This window comes from Rhineura floridana, chromosome 5, assembly GCF_030035675.1.
Source record: "Rhineura floridana isolate rRhiFlo1 chromosome 5, rRhiFlo1.hap2, whole genome shotgun sequence".
In the NCBI taxonomy this organism is placed as follows: domain Eukaryota; kingdom Metazoa; phylum Chordata; class Lepidosauria; order Squamata; family Rhineuridae; genus Rhineura; species Rhineura floridana.
In genome coordinates, this window is record NC_084484.1 from 53,031,458 (window position 1) to 53,051,710 (window position 20,253).

General features: G+C 44.3%; 1 protein-coding gene across 1 annotated transcript in view; it reads right to left on the reverse strand.

The window, feature by feature from the left end:
• SH3RF3 (SH3 domain containing ring finger 3) overlaps positions 1-20,253 on the reverse strand; it is a 473,231-nt gene that overhangs the window by 34,969 nt on the left and 418,009 nt on the right. The window contains exons 7-8 of the mRNA XM_061626756.1: positions 18,518-18,765; positions 10,397-10,731 (exon numbers count right to left, since the gene is read on the reverse strand). Coding sequence (XP_061482740.1) covers positions 10,397-10,731; positions 18,518-18,765 — 583 coding nt within the window. The remainder of the gene's footprint in view (positions 1-10,396; positions 10,732-18,517; positions 18,766-20,253) is intronic.

Sequence of the window (20,253 nt, forward strand, 5' to 3'; positions counted from 1 at the left end):
GGCTTCAGAGGAGGGGAAGCTGCCTCTTCCATAGCCAGCACAGAAATGCAGGATACCTCTTAGCATTCCTCAGCCCCCCCTCCCATTGCCTTCTATCAAACAGGCTGGCAGAGGAGTGCAGAACTGAAGGACAGGCTTCCCTTCTTCTGTAGCTAGCATATAAATTAAGTGGACTGTCAGAGGAGAAACGGAGCTATCTATCCAACCATTCAGACTGTTTACAGGTCCAGAATTGCTTTGCTTCAGCAGCTGAAATGCATCCATGCTTTTGAGATCATTTGTGAGCCACACAAGATAGGCCCCAGTGCTACTCCTTCCACCTGATAACAAGGGAATCACTCCAGAAACCTGATCCAGGTAAGAGACAGAGAAGCTTACACCGGAAAAGTGACTGAGAGCCAGACACAGCCTCAGCCCACAGAAACAAAATTACGTGTGGATCAATACATTTTTTAAACCCATATGGTAATTGTGCTCAACATTTTGGGCAGATTTTACTGCTAACTTAGAACAAATTATCGTTTCAGACAGTTGGTTTTCAAATAGTTTGGGATACATTCCAGGTGTCAGAAAACAATAGAGGTGCACTGTAGCTCATGATAAATTAATGAACTGTTCCCAGAAGATACAACTTATCTATCACTTTAGCAGCTGCTGTGCCTGATGTTTTGAAGACATTTAATCAAAATTCTCATCAAAAACCAAATGCATGGAGTTTTCAGAAAGAACAACCAGCCAGAGTGATTTACTTCATCAAATTAATCTACTCTGGCCACTTCAGTTCATTCACAAAAGTAGTTATATCTGAGATGGCAAACAGTAGCCAAATTATTTACCAGGGAAACTGCCATAAGTGTAAGTGGCTGATAAGAAATCATAGGGCATTTTATGAGACAATATTTAACAGAGTTGGAAGAGAAAATTCTGTTCAGAGACTTTAACAAATAATATATGTTGGCTCAGTTTGGTTTTGTATGTCTGGTTCAGTCCTGTATAATCATTAACATACACAGCAAATAAGTACTAGGTTCTAGTAATTAAAGCAAACCTTTCCCAACTTGGTGCCTTCCAGATGTTTTGGACTATAACTCTCATCAGCCCCAGCCATCATGGCTAATGGTAAGGGATGATAGGAGTTGTAGTCTAAAACATCTGGAGGGCCTCAGGCTGGGGAAGTCTGTATTAGAGGAAAGAAACTGATGCAATTTCTACTCCAAAAACTATGAAATTGATGCATGCTTTTAATTACCCTTTCCAAAGTAGATTCCTTATTTCTTTTTTGTCCAATTTCCTCCCCTCGTTATCGTCCCCAGTGTCATCAGATTAAGTTTCCCACGCCCTCACCTGCCCTATTGCTCCTACTTGAAATAAAATAAAATAACAACAACAACAATAATAATATCCCACCCTTCCTCCCAGTAGGAACCCAGGGCAGCAAACAAAAACACTATAAAACATAAAAACAAACATTAAAATATATTAAGACAACACATCTTTAAAAATATCTTTTAAAAAAAGCTTTAAAAAAATCTAAAAAAGCAATTCCAACACAGACACAGACTGGGATAAGGTCTCTCCTTAAAAGGCTTGTTGAAAGAGGAGGATCTTCAGTAGGAGCCAAAAAGATAACAGAAATGGTGCCTATCTAATATTTAAGGGGAGAGAATTCCAAACGGTAGATGTCACTACACTAAAGGTCTATTTCCTATGTTGTGCAAAACAGGCCTCCTGATAAGATGTTATGTGCGGGAGGCCCCCACCTGTAGAGCACAGTGACCGACTGAGTATATATGGGGTAAGACCTTTCAGGTATCCTGGTCCAAAGCTGTGTAGGGCTTTGTACACCAAAACTAGAACCTTGAACTTAGCCCAGTAGCTAATGTGCAGCCAGTGCAATTCTTTCAGCAGCCAGGTGACATGTTGGTGATATTCAGCCCCAGTGAGCAATCACGCCACCACATTTTGTGGTTGCAGCTACCGGACCAATCTCAAGGGCAGCCCCACATAGAGTGCATTACAGTAATCCAACCTGGAGGTTACCAGTGCATGGACAACAGTGGTCTGGCTATCCTGGTCCAGAAACAGTCGCAGCTGTCTTCCCAGCCGAAGCTGTAAAAGGCACTCCTAACCACTGAGGTCACCTGGGCCTCTAGCAACAAAGAGGGATCCAGAGGCACCCCAAACTACGAACCTGCTCTTTCAGAGGGAGCATGACCCCATCCAAAGCAGGCAACTGACCAATTATACAAACTTGGGAACCACCAACCCACAGCACCTCCATCTTGCTAGGATTCAGACTCAGTTTATTGGCCCTCATCCAGCCCACCATTGAGTCCAGGCAGTGGTCCAGGGCTTGCATGGCCTCTCCTGATCCAGATGCTACAGAGAAATAGAGCTGGGTATTGTTAGCGTACTGCTGACACCTTGCCCCAAATCTCCTGATGACAGCTCTCAAGGACTTCATATAGATGTTAAACAGCATCAGGGACAAGATGGTACCTGTGGCACCCCACAGCACAACTGCCAGGGGCCCGAAAGACAATCACCCAATGCTATTCTTTGTAAATGGCCCTGGAGGTAGGATCAGAACCACTATAAAACAATGCCTCTGATACACATCTCACCAAGTCAGTTCAGAAGGATACCGTGGTTAATGGTATCAAAAGTAATCAAGAGATCAAGTATGAATAACAGGGTCACACTCCCCCTGTCCTCCCGATAAAGGTCATCAATCAGGGTGTCCAAGGCTGTTACAGTCTCATAACCAGGCCTGAACCCAGATTGGAGTGGGTCAAGATAATCTGTTTCATCCAAGAGTATTTGCAATTGCTATGCTACAACCCTCTCAATCACCTTCCCTAAAAAGGGGTTATTTGCATCAGGGTGGTAGTTGTCACAAACCAAGGGTCCAGGGTGGGCTTTTTCAGGAGCCGTCGGATCACTACTTCTTTCTGGGTGGCTGGAATCATTCCCTCTCGCAATGACGCATTGACCATTCCCTGGATCCTCTCAGTCAAACCCCCTCGGTGAGCTGTAATAAGCCAAGAAGGGCAAGGACAGAGAGGACATGTTGCTGGCCACATCGTCACAAGCACCTTGTCTACATTATCACGCTGCATCAACTGAAACCAATCCAAGAGGTTGCAGCAGACACTGCACTCACCTTACTGGGGACGACACTAGATGTGGACGGTGCATCAAGATTGCTACTCTACCCTCACACTGCCTTGCAAACAATTCACAGTGGGCCTCTGAAGGGTCTAAAACTCTGTTTCCTAGAGTTGATGTCAACAGACCCCTTACAATACAGAAAAGCTCCACTGGACAGCTGCTTGAGGATGCGATGGTGGCAGAGAAGTGGGCCTTCTTTGCAGCCCTCACCGCCACATAGTAGGCATGTTTATGATGTTTTACTCGTGCCCAATCAGCCTCACAGAATGTCTTTCTGCACTTGCGCTCTAGCCATCATCCAGCTTGTTTCATTGCTCTTAGCTCATTGGTGTACCAAGGTGCAAACCAGGCTCCACAATGCCAGAGAGGGCACTCAGGAGCAACCATGTCAAGAGCCCAACACGCCTCATTGTTCCACAGCATGACAAGGGCTTCAGCAGGGCCACCTGCTCTATCTACTGGGAACTTCCCCAGCGTGTTCAGGAATCTAGTAGATTCCGTTAGTCTCTGGGGATGGACCATTTTAATCTGCCCACCATCCCTGCAGGGAAGGATTGCAGCCTTAAGTCTAAACTTCACCAGGAAGTGATCTCACCATGACAATGGGGTGACACCCACCCCCTCTATCTCCAGACCACCTCTTCCTCCATCTGGAGCAAAAACCAATTTGAGGATGTGCCCTGCCCTGTGCGTCAGGCCAGTGACAACTTGAGACAACCCTATGGTCATCATGCAGGCCATGAAGTCCCGAGCCAGAACATTAGAGGTAGCCTCAGCACGGACACTGAAATTACCTAGGACTATTGTTCTGGGCTCATCCAAATGCACAGCTGAGATGAACTCCACCAGCTCGGTCAGGGAAGTTGCCAGGCAGCAGGGTGGACAGTACACCAGCAGCAACCCAAGTTTACTGTCTCCTTGGTCCGACACCAGGTGAAGGCCCTCACAACCAGCTCCAAGACAAAGTGATTTCCTGGTGACAGAGATGGAAATTCTGTAGACTACAGCAACCTCTCCCCCCCGTCCCTGCAGCCTGTGCTGGTGTTGCACTGAGTATCCAGGTGGGCAAAGCTGGGTCAGATTAATTCCTCCCAGCTCACCCACCCAAGTCTTGGTAATACATACCAAATTGGCACTCTCATACATTATCAAATCATGGATGAGTGTGGTCTTATTGTGTACTGATCTGGTATTAAACAAGAGCACAAACAGGCTAGTGGGCATAGCAGATGAGCAACAAGGAACCTGTCCATGGGAGCAGTGGTAACGAGGAACAAGGCATAGATAGCCTTGTATTCGACTTCTATAGTAGCTCATCACCTCCTCATGTCTATATCTCCTCGCAAAAATCACTGAAATTGGGATGGCATCACCCATGTCCCTCCTTACTAAGACTCCTCCTAAACATCTGATATGGACCCAATAAGAGTCCACTAATAAAACCTATCTGAACCAGTTTCCCCAGTAGGCCTCTGAGAGAATTGGGAACAGTCAGACCCACTCAATATCTTTCACATGGGGCACATCTACTCCCCACATATCACACCCAGGGAGGGCCAGCCTTCTGCCAGTTACAGACTCTCACTCGGAAGGCATCTGGTGACTTTCTCCTATCATTCAGTTTCACTGCATGGGCTCTCACCCTGCATAGGAACTACAGAATCCCCTTATGCCCTCCCCACTATCAATCTCCTCTACAAGGATTTTTTAAAAATAGAAGGGGATCCCTTGCCCTCGGGATTCCCTAGGAGCTCCCCAAGGGATGACCTTCAAGGGCAGCTGGGCTTTTATGCCCCCTGACCCAGCCAGGGGCTAATTCAAGGTGCTGCAAGATTGACTGAAGCCTCTCTCTGAAGCCAGGGTCAGGCAAGGGGGTCCACGCCTTTGCAGCACTTACCAGGGACTTCAGCTGTCTAGAGAGACAGCAACCCAGAGGAGCGAGCAAGCAAGCACCCAGCTGCTCAGATACTCACTCCCAGGGCAGGTCTTCTCCAATCCCTCAGTGCTGCAGCTGTTCCCAAGGACCAAAAGGGCAGCCAGGCTTTTATGCCTGACCCAGCCAGGAGCTGATGCAAGAGGCTGCAAGATTGACTGCAGCCTCTCTCTGGATTTAGGGTCAGGCATTTATTAGTATCATTTATTATCGGTATAATCTATTATCACATCTTTGACTTCAGGTAGTACTCTCACTGTCTAACTCAGGGGGAAAGAACCTGTTGTCCTCCAGATGTTGTTGGAGTACAATTCCCATCATTCCTGACCATTGGCCATGCTGCTGTGGAGTCCAGCACCATCTGTTGGAGTCCAGCATCATCTGAAGGACTACAGGTTCTCCAGCCCATTTTAACTCTTTGAGGATAGTTCCTTTACTGACTTGCTTGTGTCCACCTCCTTACTCTCTTTGTATAAAAGCAACCCACCTCCAAAATTGGCCTAGTTCAGTTTTCCCAGGTAATAATGGTGCTGAGTTTTGGAACTGGGAGGGTTAGAAACAACTCAGAAAAGCTTGACCCAAACTCCCTTCAGAAATTTAACTTGGCTCATAATTAGTTCAGCTTGGTGCTTTGTGTCTCCTTTCTTCCTTCCTGCCAATTTCTTCCCAAGCTTACTTTGTGAAGTGGTGGAGAAGGCAAACCGGTGGCAGGGAAGGCATGATAGTGGAGCATCCAGCTTTCAGTTCTCATTGTATACTGAGTAATACAATGGAAGTTTCAGATATGCTCCACGCATTCCTTGCTGGGAACTCTGGGCTCTGTCATTTTAATCATTTGTTCTGGCTGAACAAATTGAGCCAGGAGAAGATAAAACTACAGCATCAAGTGTGGTTAGTGGTGGATGGATAGCTACTGAACAAACTGCTGCAAACATATGGGAATATAAAACTGGCCCTTCCATTGTTCCTTGCCACCAATTTCCCTGCTGTTCCCCCGTGAAGTAAGTTTAGGAGAGAGGTTGGGGAAAGCAGGGAAACTGAAACTGTGGAGAGTAGAAAGCTGACAGGATGAATGGGCCTGGTTGTTTTCAAGTTTTCAGAGAATTCTTCATGAAAAATTGAGCTGTTTCTCAGAATTCTTTAAAAAAAACTTAGAAAGACTGAGCCCATTCTGAATTGCGGTAGATGAGGTGCTTCTATTCCAGTTTTCACTGGAACATGTCAGAACATGGATAGAACATGGAAAAGGCATTTGGTAAAGCTGACATGAGTCATGAACTTTGTGACCTGGGCAGGAATTCCACCTGTATCAGTGAACAAGGAGCTGATTAAAATTTGGAGCATAGGTATAAAGCAGGAATGGGAAACCTTTTTCAGCACGAGATCCACATTCATCTCTGGGAAACCAACCTCTTTGAGGGGGGGTCACATGCCATGGCAGAGGGAAAAGTGGATGGAGCAATTAATGTACATTTTATGTCTGTACAGTAGGCTTGTTTCTACACACACTCACACATCCCTCTCTATCCTCCATCCAGGAAATCAAGAAGCATTATCTATGTTCAAGGATATACCGTATTCCAGTCAGACAAAAAAACGCTTGAGGGTACAGAGCAGGGCCAATAGGTAGTCTGGCCTAGAGAGAGTCCTGAGGGCCATATACAGAGGCTTGGAGGGACACATTTGACCCCTGGGCTTGAGGTCCTCACCCCTAGTATAAGGCAATGGTCCTTTGCTTAGACTAGAGCAACCCTGCTAAAGGTAGGGGGAAAACACCTGATAGTGGTAGTTAAGCCAAATACTTATGTGAGTACCAAGTCCATGAGAGCAGTGGGACTTGAGCTAACTGCTGCCCTGGGATCCTTTTGGGAGGAAGAGCGATAAACAAACAAACAAACTTTGGGACATAAACACTTAAAATCAGGATTAAGCTATGGCCAAGATCTTTTTAAAAATGAGCAAAAAGAGGAAATATTTTTCTTCCAAAGTCAAAGCCTGATGTTTTTAGTATCAGGCTGGTGTGTACTTACTCAGGAGCAGATGTACCTACAAGTAAGGTTAGATAAAACTTTCTTTTTTTATAGAACTTTTGGGCTGGATGGCTAAAAATCATGCTATCACAACTAATCTAAAAATGGAATATGTGAACATATTTTAAAAATGTGTGACAGAATCATGTATATATATTGGGTCTCATGATGGAGGAAGGATAGATTTATGGAATTAGCAGGATATCATTGCTTCTTCTCTTTATTCAGCGTGATGCATCTGATTTTAATTGTGCTGCACACCAGTTAAATTGAGAAAAGAGTGGAGGGCCCAACAAAAAGAAGTTTTATGATTATTCTTTATAGAACTAAACAAAACACAGGCAATTCTCCTCCCCCCAATCTTATTCTAATGCCTTACAGATGTAAATGTAGGTTCCTGGTCAGCAACTAGTTTGACTGAGGACCAGTTGGGGAACAAAGTGAGGGTGGTGGATCAGCATCTCATACCTCTCCTTAAAGTGTTCTATTCCCAAGTTCAGTTACCATGGACACCTCTTTCTCAACATCTCTTCCACATATAGTCAGGGGCGTCACTAGGGTGGTGCGGCAGGTGCGGGCCGCACCAGGTGACACCACGAGACAGGGGTGACACCCAGAGCCGCCCCCCAGGCACCGCCGGGAAGCGGGGCAGGCAGGCGGAGAGCTGCCCTGCCCGCGCTAACACGTGGAAGGTGGCGGCCAAGGCTGCGGCACACAAGGAAAGAGAAGAAGCCCGCGCAGCCATGGAAGGCAAAGGGGAAGAGCAGGAAGCTAACAGGTGGAAAGCTGCCCTGCTCCCGCCCCGCGCTAACACACGGAAGGCAAGGCACAGTGGCTTGCTCACCTCGCTGTTGGTGCTGAGTGCTGCGCCGAGGCAGAGCGCACCAGGAGGCACCACTGCACCGCCACAGCATCTCCACACCATCCCGCCGCCGCCACAGGAACCAGGCTCGCTTACCCAGCTTGTGCAGCCGCTGGCGAACACGTGGAGACAAGCAGCCACCGAGCGGGAGGAGGCGCCCCCCTTTTCTAACCGCAGAACTCCCGGGAGGGGGCGAGTTAGAGGAGAGGGCAGACTGCGCCAGTCAGGTGGAAATGCCCCACCCCCGGATCTAGGGTTCCCTATACTGGTAGGCAGGCTGGCGCTTCTCTCACAGGGGAAGAAGGGGGCTTGCGCTCCACAAAAAGCTACCCGGCCGGTCACCTCACAGGCTGAGGGCTCACGCGAGGAAACAAAATGCCTGGGGCCCCGAACTCTCTGGAGAGTTGCTCCTAAGGAAGTCCTCTGGCTCAGTTCTCTGGGGATCAATTCCCACCAGCAGAGGGTTGCGGCAGGGGTTGCTTTCCCATCTCTCTCCCCTGCCTGTTGGAGGGATTCTCTTCCTGCAATTCTGAGGAAAGGGAAGATTCCTAGGAGACCAGGGGCGCAGGGGCATCACTAGGGTGGTGCGGCAGGTGCAGCCGCACCAGGTGACAGGGAGCAAATATGCTCAGGCGCTTTAGTTACGGAGCCCTAATGTAGATGTTTGAAGAAATTATTGTAGAGTGTGGATCAAGACTCACATTATTCATATATTCATATAATATATCATGTTAAAGGTTTGAGATCTCCTGACCTGGCTGGTATCAATTCTACAAAAAGGCCACAGAATCAGGAGAATAAATGATGTATATTAAAGCTCACAGTCTTTAGTTTCAGCAACCAGCTACAAAACTCACTGATCAAGAGGTGTCTTTCAGCACACTCAGCCGATATACACACGCATGCACGCATGCATACACACACTCCACATATCAAGGGAAGAAGCTAGATCTCATCCACTTAGAGTGTCAAATACCTATATGATATGATCCTAAGTGCAGTGTAATCAGTAGGCTCGGCCACTGGTTTTCAATGCACAGACTATCACTAATGTATGGGGATTGTTAGCAAAATGTAAACTCTGCATAAAAACAAAATATTGCATTTGTTAAGGGCCTAACAGGCTCAGTATATTTAAAGCAGCTTGGTACTAGCTTTCATTAACAGCACATTTAAATGTGTTGACACTGAAAGATTACTTCCAAGGCTGAATCCTAAAACCTTGCACCTACAATATATCAATCACATATTGCACCATCATATTTAATCCCGACCCCTCTCCCTGTTTCACTGAAGCATAGCAATGCAATTTTCTGAAAGAAATGGAGATGTTTACAGTGCTGTTAAAACAGCCTCCACCATTTGCAAGTCAGTGTTTTATTGTGCCTCTGACTCCCAGCCCCCAAGTCCTGAAACGCATAAAACATCTCCTATGTAACTAGGCAGAAAGTTTCCCGCAAACATGGCCTTATGGTGATGGAACCTGTTGCACTTCTCTGATGTCGTTCTATGCTGTTTCATATATAAGATTTAGATAAAGAAAATGTCAACTTCCAGAAGAGAGAAACACAGAAGATGCGGACCCAACAGATTTTTCACGTGTAGCGAGACACTCAATCACCAGCTCCAAAAATAAATCGATTAAAAAATGGAAATGGACTGCAATCAAGTAGATTCTGACTTATGGCAACCCTATGAATAGGGTTTTCATGGTAAGCAGTATTCAGAGGGGGTTTACCATTGCCTTCCTCTGAGGCTGAGAGGCAGTGACTGGCCCAAGGTCACCCAGTCAGCTTCATGGCTGTGTGGGGATTCAAACCCTGGTCTCCCACGTTGTAGTCCAACACCTTAACCTCTACACCACACTGGCTCTCACAAACAATTATATAAATAGCTTTAGGCTATAGATGCCAACTGTTTTTAGAACTGTTTTTATTCATTCACACATGACCTGGTAGGCTGAAAGGGCTTTCCCTTTTCAATCATTAAAAATGTCAAGAAGACTTCTAGATGGGCTACCATATTCTCCACAGATGTTGGCTAGAGAAGCTTATTAACCTGCAACAGTCCTGAAAATTAACAGAGAAAAGATAATGCAGCATGTAAGGAAACAGACTTGCCAAGAAAGGTCCATTTTCACAAGGACAAAAGGTAAAAAGATAGGTTTCATTGATTATTTAAAAAACCCAGTATTAATCATATTAATCATATTTATATCCTATTCTTAGACTGGACTCCCATCCTGGTTACTAACCATGTCTACGCTCATTTAGCTTCAATAATTCTACAGCATTAGCTACTCTCTGACCATTTTGCTGGGTCCTGTATTCATGATTTTAAAGATGGACATCTATCCTGCTTCACTCCACTGCTTTGCTATATCAGAGAGGTGTTTATTACCTTTTCGCTTTTCCTCTCTTCTGCTTTGCAGGCTGTGTTGGTTGGGCTGCAAGTTGCCAGGCTACTGATGGGCCCATTTCCTGCTTCTCCATTCAAGTTGACTGCAGTTATATTGGGAGGAGTAATAGCTGCTGCTGCTGACGTGAGGGGAATTACAGGTCTAGCACATTGTGCTCCAGGGATGATATGTACAGGAGAGTGGTGGTTGTGTTGCGGAGAAACCACAGAATGTGGCCTGACCACAGTAGTTGGGAGGCGGGATGGAGAATTCTGGGTTCTCAATGGTGAGACAGTAGCTGTGGGCCGATCCTGTGCCTGCATAGAAGGGTGAACAACTGGAAAGAAAAATAGAGAAAGTAACAGTAAGGAAATAACTTCACTGTCACTAACACTGTCAAAAAAACAAGACACATCGTAGGCATTTCTAAAAATTGGGCTGGCTCATGCCAAAACTCTTAACCTCTCCAGTGTGTGGATTACCACATGTTACATTTTAAGAAATTGTACTGAAAAGAGTTGCTAACATGGTGCAAACAGAATTTTAAATATAAGACCTTACAACTTCCATCTTCTTAATTTAATTTTTCAATCTGTACCAAGCCTGTCTACTACTTAACTCAGAAGTAAATTTTATTCCAAACAAATGTGTTTAGGATCAGGTTGGAATGAGTTCCAACAAGAATTACCTTCTACAAAAGTAAAAAAAAAAGGATCCCATTGAAAATCACAAAGTTTTACTTGCATGTGAACACAAAAAGCTACCTTATTACTAAGGTCAGATTATTTGTTCACTTAACCCAGAATTGTCTACTCTTACTAAGTCAACAGATTCTGAGGTTCTCAGGTGGAACACTTTCTCCTGTCTAGCACTGAGATGTCACATGGACTGATAGGCGGGTTCCCGCACCCACCTACCAAAATCCCAACATCAGAGGTTGAAATGAGAAGCACAGGAAGACTTGCAAAGCCTGCCCTAAACTGGCCCTTTCAACCTTTTGCGATCATCCTTCCCACTTCTCATTGTACTCCCAATCTCCGTTGCACCCAAGAATATTTCTTCCCCTCACTTCACATATCCTTTGAACCCTTTCTCTCTCACCACAACAGCATCTCTCCCTCCACATACCATTTTATTATTTTCTCTCTCTATTCAAGAGCATCTCTCCCCCTGCAGATCCTTTTCTCTTTTTCTCTCACTACCCATGACCATCTCTTCCCCCCACATCCCTAATCCTAACCCAGAACCTAACCCTAGCCTGGAACGTAACCTGGAGCTTTACCCTAACCAGGAACCTAACCCTAACCAGGAACCTAACCCTAACCCTAACCCTGAACCTAACCCCAAGATGGAACCTTCTGTTCCACAACCTTGCTTTGCACCAGTTTTCACCTTCACCCCTAAGCCCATGCCCCCCCTCCTTTTGTGCAACTCCCCTTTGAATACAGACCACCCCCCACCAAGATAATCTCCTGGGCTCCTACTGGGAGGAAGGGCAGGAAATAAATAAATAATATATTCCTTCTCTCACACATTGCAACTACTAAGCACTCTTTTCAGCTTCCACCTAATTATGAAGCCACTTTCCCTTCCTGTTCTGCAGCCCCTTCCATACCCCTGCTTTCATCTTCACTCCCATTCCCATGCCTCCCTCTCCCTCCTTTTTGCAACCCTACCTGCAACCACATTTTCACCTTCCCCCTTTCCCCTCCCTTCCTCATAACTTTTCTCAACACCCCCTTGCACACAGACCACCCCATTTTCGTGCCATCTCCCCCTCTCCTATTCTGCAGCCTCTTTTGTGCACATGTGCTCACACACACACATGATGATATATGTTACTGTATATTTAAGAAGAATAGACTCTTAACAGCAAGTCTGTCAGTTAGCTTTCAAAGACCATCTGTTCCCCACACATCCCTAACTCGAACTCAGAACTTGGTAGAAGTTGTGCATATATGGGTGGTTTGATTGTTAATTATACAGCCACAAGAGTGGCTGTATACTATAGCCAGCGTGGATTTTTCACATTCTGCAATGTTAAGTTGAAAATACCCCCATGCCATTCTGATGCTTCCCATAAGCTCATTTCAAAACAAAACCTTACAAAACCTATAGTACTGAACTCAGAAACGCTTGCTTAACAACCCTCTGTCAATTTTCATGGCGATACACAAAACAGTCAGAGAGGATCGAGAGTTCAAAGTCTAAAAAGAGAGGAAAAAACCCCAGAGCCCTTTTGGACTTTTCTCTCTGAGAGTTCTCATAATCTGTTGAAATTCATTAAAAATCAGCCATATCCACTGAGTACCTGTACTCCCAATACTGACCTTGCCCCATACTCTGACCTTCATCTTCTGCAGTCTAAAAGTTAAAAAAAAAATGCCTGGCTGATTTTTAATTAATTTAATAAATTTTGGCTGGCAGCCTATGATAACGTGGGGCATGCTCAGTAAGAATGAACTGTCAGAATTCTAAAAGCCAGACTCACAGCTGCTGGGCTTGCCTAATCAGGGGGCCACACCCACACCAGACTTTGATTTCACTTGAGACAGTCATGGCTTCCCTCAGAGAATCCTGGGAAGTGTAGTTTGTGAAGGGTGCTGAGAGGAGACTCCTGTTCCACTGAGAGAGCTCCAGCGGCCAGACTGGTTTAATAGTCAGCCACTCTGACTGAAGGTCTGTGAGGGGAACAGGGCGTCTCCTAGCAGTTCTCAGCACCCTTCACTAACTACACTTCCCAGGATTCTTTGAGAGAAGCCATGACTGTCCATAGTGAAATAAAGGCCTGGTGTGGATCTGGCCAGGGAAAGCTTTGGTTTAAATTTGGGTGGGAGGCTACATGTGCCTGCTGTAGAATAAAAAGGTGGGGAGAAGCCTGAAAAAGAATGATACTGTTCACAATGTTTTCCTTTTGGAAAGGAAAGGGGCTTCCCTTCTGCCCAGTGCCCACCCACCCAATCTCCTCTCCCTCCCCTCCCCGCCCCTTCCCTGAGTCAGTGTTGGACTATGACCTGGGAGACCAGGGTTCGAATCCCCACACAGCCATGATGCTCAATGGGTAACCCTGGCCAGTCACTGCCTCTCAGCCTCAGAGGAAGGCAATGGTAAACCATCTCTGAATACCACTTACCATGAAAACCCTATTCACAGGGTCGCCATAGGTGGGGATCGACTTGAAGGCAGTCCATTTCCATTTTCAAACATGATTGCATAGAAATAAATCCCATTGAACTCAAAAAGTATGCAAATGATCAAACCCTCCCCTCCTTCTCCTCCCTCCTATCCCCTCACTCTTGCCCCTCCCCTCCCCCTTCCTTTGCCCCTCCCTCCCCATCCCCTTCCAATCCCCTCCTTCCCCTTCCCCTTCCCCTTCCCCCTCCTCTTCCTCCTCCCCATGGTCAGTTTTACCTATCTTAAGCATGATTGCACAGAAGTAAATATCATTGAACTCTATAAGCATGCAAATGATCAAACCTGCCCTCCCTTCCCCCTTCCTTTGCCCCCCTCCAATACGCTCCTTCCCCTTCCCACTCCCACTCCTCCTCCCCCATGGTCAGTTTTTACTATCCTAACCAAGATTGCACAGGAGTAAATCCCGTTGAACTCAATAAGCATGCAAATGATCAGACCTGCTTTTCCCCTCCTCCTCTTCTCCTCTCCCTTCCTCCTCCCCTCCCCTCTTCCTTCTTCCTCCTCCCCTGCCCACTTCAGCCCTACCTCCATCCCCCCCCGGTCAGTTTTACCTATCCTAAGCATGATTGCACGGGAGTAAATCGCACTGAATTCAATAAACATGCAAATGATCAAACCTGTCCTTCACCCCTCCCCCTCCTGCCTGCTCCCATCTCAGTCCTCCCCTCTGTGTTTCCTCCCCTCCCTCCTCTTCCTCCTCTCCCCCTCCCCATCCTCTGTGGTCAGTTTCACCTATCCTAAGTGTGATTGCAGGGGAGTAAATCCCATTGAACTCAAGAAGCATGCAAATGATCAGTCCATTCTCAGCAAACTTGCACAGGTTCCCATTTCTTACCTCCCAGATTAAAAAGCAGAGAAATTCACTAATAGGCAAAAAACTTTGCAGTTTAAGAACGTACCTATAGCCCACAGATATTTCTATCAAACTTTAAAAAGCAGGGAAATTGGGCAGCCATAGTGAATGCACCAGGGGAGCAGGAGACCTGAACTCCTCTCTGAGATATTGTACTGAATAAAATAAGTGTTCTAAATAATTACACTGAATCTCCAACTTCATGTTGAAGAAAACATGGTACCAAGAGTGAAATACATTGTGCAAAGGTACTGTGGAATATTTGAGGGCTCCGCATCCTTTATCTCTCTCACATGAGGCATATGAGGAATGAAAGAGGGAGACATTTGAGTACAGCGAGAAAAGATGGAAAGGAAAAAAGTGGCAATTTTAAAGAAGCAGAGGTTTGAGTGAGGCAGCCATTGAAGGACACTGAGGAAAATGGTAGTTTAAAGAATGGCAGAGCTTTGAACAGAATGAGCTGGGGTTTGAGTACAGTGAGAAGGGAGTTGGGAAAGGCTCTGTTCTGTTAGCTCCTGTGTTGTACCCATCTGTGCTATTTCTCCTTGTTAAAACCTGTTTTAAAAACAACTTCTCAATGTTCCTCCCTTGTCAATCTATTCAGACCTCTCTTGTTGTCGACTTAAACCACCACTTTTCCCCTACGAGTGTTCCTCTCTTCTTGCTCCCATGCCACAGCCACTGCTGTTGTGCAAACTGCCTTCTCCTTTGCTCCCCTACTCTGTCCGAACTTCATACAAATCCAGGATTGTGATGAGGCACTACAAATCCTCCAATGGGGGCTGTGTAATGACATTCTTACATTTTTATTATATGTAAGATATCTATATTTATATCTATGTATATTGGCCATTATTATACAGCCACGAGAGTGGCTTTATACTGTAGCCAGCATGGATTTTTTGCATTTCGCAATGTTAAATTGAAAATGCCCCCCATGCCATTCTGATGTTTTCCATAAGCTCATTTCAAAACAAAACATTACAAAACTTATAGTCCTGAGTTTAGAAATGCTTGCTTAACAACCCTCTTAAGTTTTCATGGCGATACACAAAACAGTTAGAGAATTGAGAGTTCAAAGTGTAAAAAGAGAGAGAGAAAAAACAGACCCCTGATAGACTTTTTTCTGTTAAGAGTTCTCATAATTTGTTGAAATTAACAATTCACTAATAGGCAAAAAACCCTTGTAGTTTAAGAAGGTACCTATAGCCAAGAGATATTTCTATCAAACTTTTAAAAGCAGGGAGATTGGGCAGCTATAGTGAATGCACCAGAGGAACAGGAGACTTGACCTCCTCTCTGAGATATTGTACTGCCCTATACCTTTGTAAAAATGCAAACACACTTTGGGTTGGTCTTTCACAGTCCAATCCTCTTCCTGTGTATCTTGGAAGAATTTGCTAACATGTGCCTCTGAGCATATGGTGAGTGGTGACAACACCTGCAATCAGCCCAAATAACAGAAACAAGGCATGTGCTGTGCTGATCTTGTTTTAGCAGGGAGGAAGCAACAATATTAAGAAAGTTGATATAGTTCAGATAGTCACTTTAAATATGTTTGATTTACTTTGCAATTTTAGTGGTTTCCTATAGTAAATCATTTTATTTTGCTTCTGTTTCTGTTAATATGTGAAGTAAAACAGTGGGAGGTGAAATATATTCTAGCAAAAGTCTACCTGTGATCTATGTTTTTAATTGACCATGCCCACCTTTCCTTAAGTGGAGTGGTTTAAGCATAGCAAGCTGAAAACATGCATCTTGGGCAGCCAAAGTCTGTTTTTTCCAACAGCTAGAATCATTGCTTAAGTAGCAACATATTGTAATCAGTCTGATTTTACATCAAACTGCAGTTTCAGATTCAACTGCTAATGCGCCCAAAATAGAAATATAGCATAACCTCCAGTTTGAAACACAAAAGGGTATCTTCACCATCATATAACATTGACCAATTAAAAGGCTTTGAAATTAATAAAAAAAATAAATTTGACACAAATATAATTCTCTAGCTTAGATTCACTGTAGAAACAGTAGTAACACAGGAAAAAGCAAAGTAAGAAGAACACCAACAAACATACAAAAATGTAATTCTCCATCTTCAGAGATGGCAGGTTGCCACCACTCACCATATGCTCAGAGGCACATGTTATCCAATTCTTCGAAGCAACACAGTGGATTGGACTGTGAAAGACGAACCCAAACTGTGTTTGTATTTTTACAAATGTGTAGAGCAGTACAATATCTCAGAGAGGAAGTCCAGTCTCCTGCTCCCCTGGTGCATTCACTATAGTTGCCTAATTTCCCTGCTTTTCAAAGTTTGATAGAAATATCTGTTGGCTATAGGTACCTTCTTAAACCGCAATGTTTTTTGCCTATTAATGATAAGATATTACAGGGGAGTGGGAGATTCAGCAGTTTTTAAAAAGAAACTATTAACAGAAGTTTTAAAAACTGTACTTTACTTTCATATGAACAGCACTATCAACTGCAACAAGAGAGTAACAAGTTGTGACAAAATAGTAAGGTTCAAGGTTACCATGTTTAGGGCTGTAAACACACTAGTTGCCAGATCACAGCAGTTCCATTAGCCACACCTGGAGGAGGAACCGGTTGATCTGCTGATCAGTTGCTAAATCTCTTTCAAGCTGAATTTTAAAAAAAACGCACTCAAGTTAAACTCACCATGTCTTACAGGAAAAATGGGCCAGGTTTGACTAGCATCATATACCTCTGTTTTCAGAAGAGAGAGGTGCCAATGCACTGGAACCATCAGAACAGTTAGTGTGTTTCTACTCTGTCTCAGCACCAAATTCTTACAGTCAAACCCCTACACTCTCCATACAATACATGTTCTTATATCTAACAGTGCAATCCTATCTACATCCACTCATAAATAATCCTCATAATGTTCAGTGGGGCTGACCCCAAGGTTACTGTGTATAGCAGGGTAACCAAGATGGTGCCCTTCAGATGTTTTGGACTCCAATTCCCATCAACCCCATCCAGCATTGCCAATGGTCAGAGATAATGGGAGTTGTAGTCCACAACATCTGGAGGGCACTACATTGACTATCGCTGGTGCATAGGACTGCAACCTAAGAGTAACTTTAAAGTATGCTAAGGCACCTTATCCTTACATTTCTAAGGAAACTAATAATTTTTTTCACTTTTCTACTTCCAAGAAAAATGGGTCAGCTTATATCAATTTATTATTTAAAGTATGTTCTCAGAGCTTTTAAAAGACAAGATCTCTGTAATATATTAATTTCCCTGAACATTCGGGGATAACATAAGCTGCTCACCCCAGGATTGAAGCAGTCATTTAATCTCCCAATCAACACTGCGGCACCTTTGCCAGATGCTGAGTGGTGTTGTTTTTTTAAAAAATTGCCCAGGGCAAAGTAGATAACTCTGCAGAATGGAAAAGCAATCCGGTGCCTCAGAAAATATTTCTGAAACAGCTCTGAAGTGCCACAGAGATATACAATTAACTTTTTATTTACTATGTATTATAGCCAATGCATAAATTTATGCAGGAAATTATTCTTTGAATCAAGAATGCCATCTAGAAAAAAGGTACATTACAAAATGCATGTATTCTGTTTACATTTTATTTTTAATAAAAAGTAGCTGTATTGCAGACCCCTGGATTTATCACTTGTGTTTGCCCTGCATAATAAACACCTTTCATCTTTCAAAGCCTAATAAAATGTTTTAAAATGTTAAGCCATGCACTGCTTGTCAAGTGGACTTAGAAGCATTAACCTTCTCAACATGCAGGATGTTTTATACTCCAAAATGAATTTGTGTAAATATTTGTAAGCATTGTAATTGATTTCAGCTGTGGAAACTGGACAACCTGATAAACAAAATGTAGTTCCCAGCAATCAATAAATACTACCCTAAATACTGCAGGCAAATAAAACCCTATCCTTATTACACACTGAGTTTTAAATAGAGCAAAAGATTTTCTGTGGAAACCTACAGAGACAAAAGACTTCCAGTGGCTTGTGCATCAGAGATATAATATCAGATCAGGAGAATGGATTGTTCAGACACATGAAGGACTTATACATACCCATTTGTACAGAACTGCGAGGCTGGATGGCTGTTTGCTGAGAGGAATGCCTTGAGCAATTACTCATCTGTGGCGAAGCTGTTGGCAGCTGGGGTTGAGTGGGAGGGGCAGTGGTGGGAACTGCTGGCCTGATAACAGTAGCAGAGTTTGTAAGAGCTGGGCTTCCTGGGTGAATTGTTCCCGGAGAGCCTTTTGCGGTTGGAGATCCTCCTGCCAAATTCCTTGGCTGACCAGCTCCTGTGGGAACCCTGAAGAGAGAGGAAGTTGAAAGTGAATGTTTTGCACAGGCATATCAGATATCAAAGGCATATTCTTCCAATAGTTCCCAGAGGGATAGTCTACTGCAGCAAAATAACAAAAGATTCTTGTGACACTTTCTAATAGGTTTTCCCTCACATTGCTAGGAATCAGGGTTTGTGTGACTATGCAGAGTGTACAGGTTACCACAGATGTAATGTGCAACCGATGCAAAAATATTTGGGAGAGAGATGGGAGTTAATTTCAGGCAATTTACCAAATTAAGCTGAAGTAGTATGGTATCATTAATTTTAGTTGGCTAGACAACACTAGAGTACCTCTGGGTAGTCATGCTTTTTTTCCTGGCTGCATATGTTACCAAGGACTGAAAAGATGTCTGAATGACTGTACACTGGAGAAATCATGAATGAAGTTCATCAGGGCTCTAAATTTTACAGACTAAGAGTACTGTGAGAAAATTTTCCTTATCGTGAATTTCTATTTGTAGATAGAGCTGGAGGACATTCCTAATTAGGGGTGACTCCTCCTGCTGATCTTGACAGGCAGAGTCTTCAACTCCTTTTGTCTCCTCTCCAGGGGAGGAGTCATCCTGCCCTCCAGACCCAGCTGACAGAACGAAGACAACTCCTCAACGCCACCTACACATGCCCTCCAGACGTCCATTAACCGGAACCCTGTATAAGGCAGTAACTGGGAAGACAGAAAAAACAGAGAGAGAACACACCATGCGAAAAAACACCACATGGTAAAGAACACACACAAAACATTGTGTGAGAATGTAAGACACTGGCAGAAGCCCTAACCCCCAACCCCTGCTCTAGAAGGCCATAGCAGAGGAAGGAGAGGTGAGTGGAATGTCCTCCAGCCCTATCTACAAATAGAAATCCATGGTAAGGAAAATTTCCATTTTGCTAGATAGGGCTGGAGGACATTCCTGATTAGGGATGTAACAGACTAGTATACACATCGACAGGGTGGGGTTCCTCTGTCCTGATCTAATGACGCAATACCTTCTGGAGTACCTTCCTACCAAATGCAGCATCAGCTGAGGAAAATGAATCTATCTTATAGAGTCTGATGAAGGTGTGTGGAGAGTGGCCACTCTACAGACGTCCACGATTGGGAAACCACCCTTACATGCCACAGAGGCAGCTGCCCCTATAACAGAATGTGCTGTAATACCTGATGGAGGATCCTTACCCAGGGCTTTATAAGCCTGAGCTATAGTAGCCTTTAACCAATAAGATATGGATGAATTGGACACCTTTTTCCCCTTCGAGTTACCAGAAAAAACCCAAATAAGGCTTCAGACTGTCTAAATGCTAATGTAAGGTAAATAAAAACAAAGTGCCCTCCTAATGTCCAAGGAGTGCCATCTATGCTCCTGAGTAAGGAGGGGTTAGGACAGAAAGAGGGCAAGACCATCTCCTAGGACCTATGAAAAACCAAATTAACTTTAGGAAAAAAAAGCTGGATCC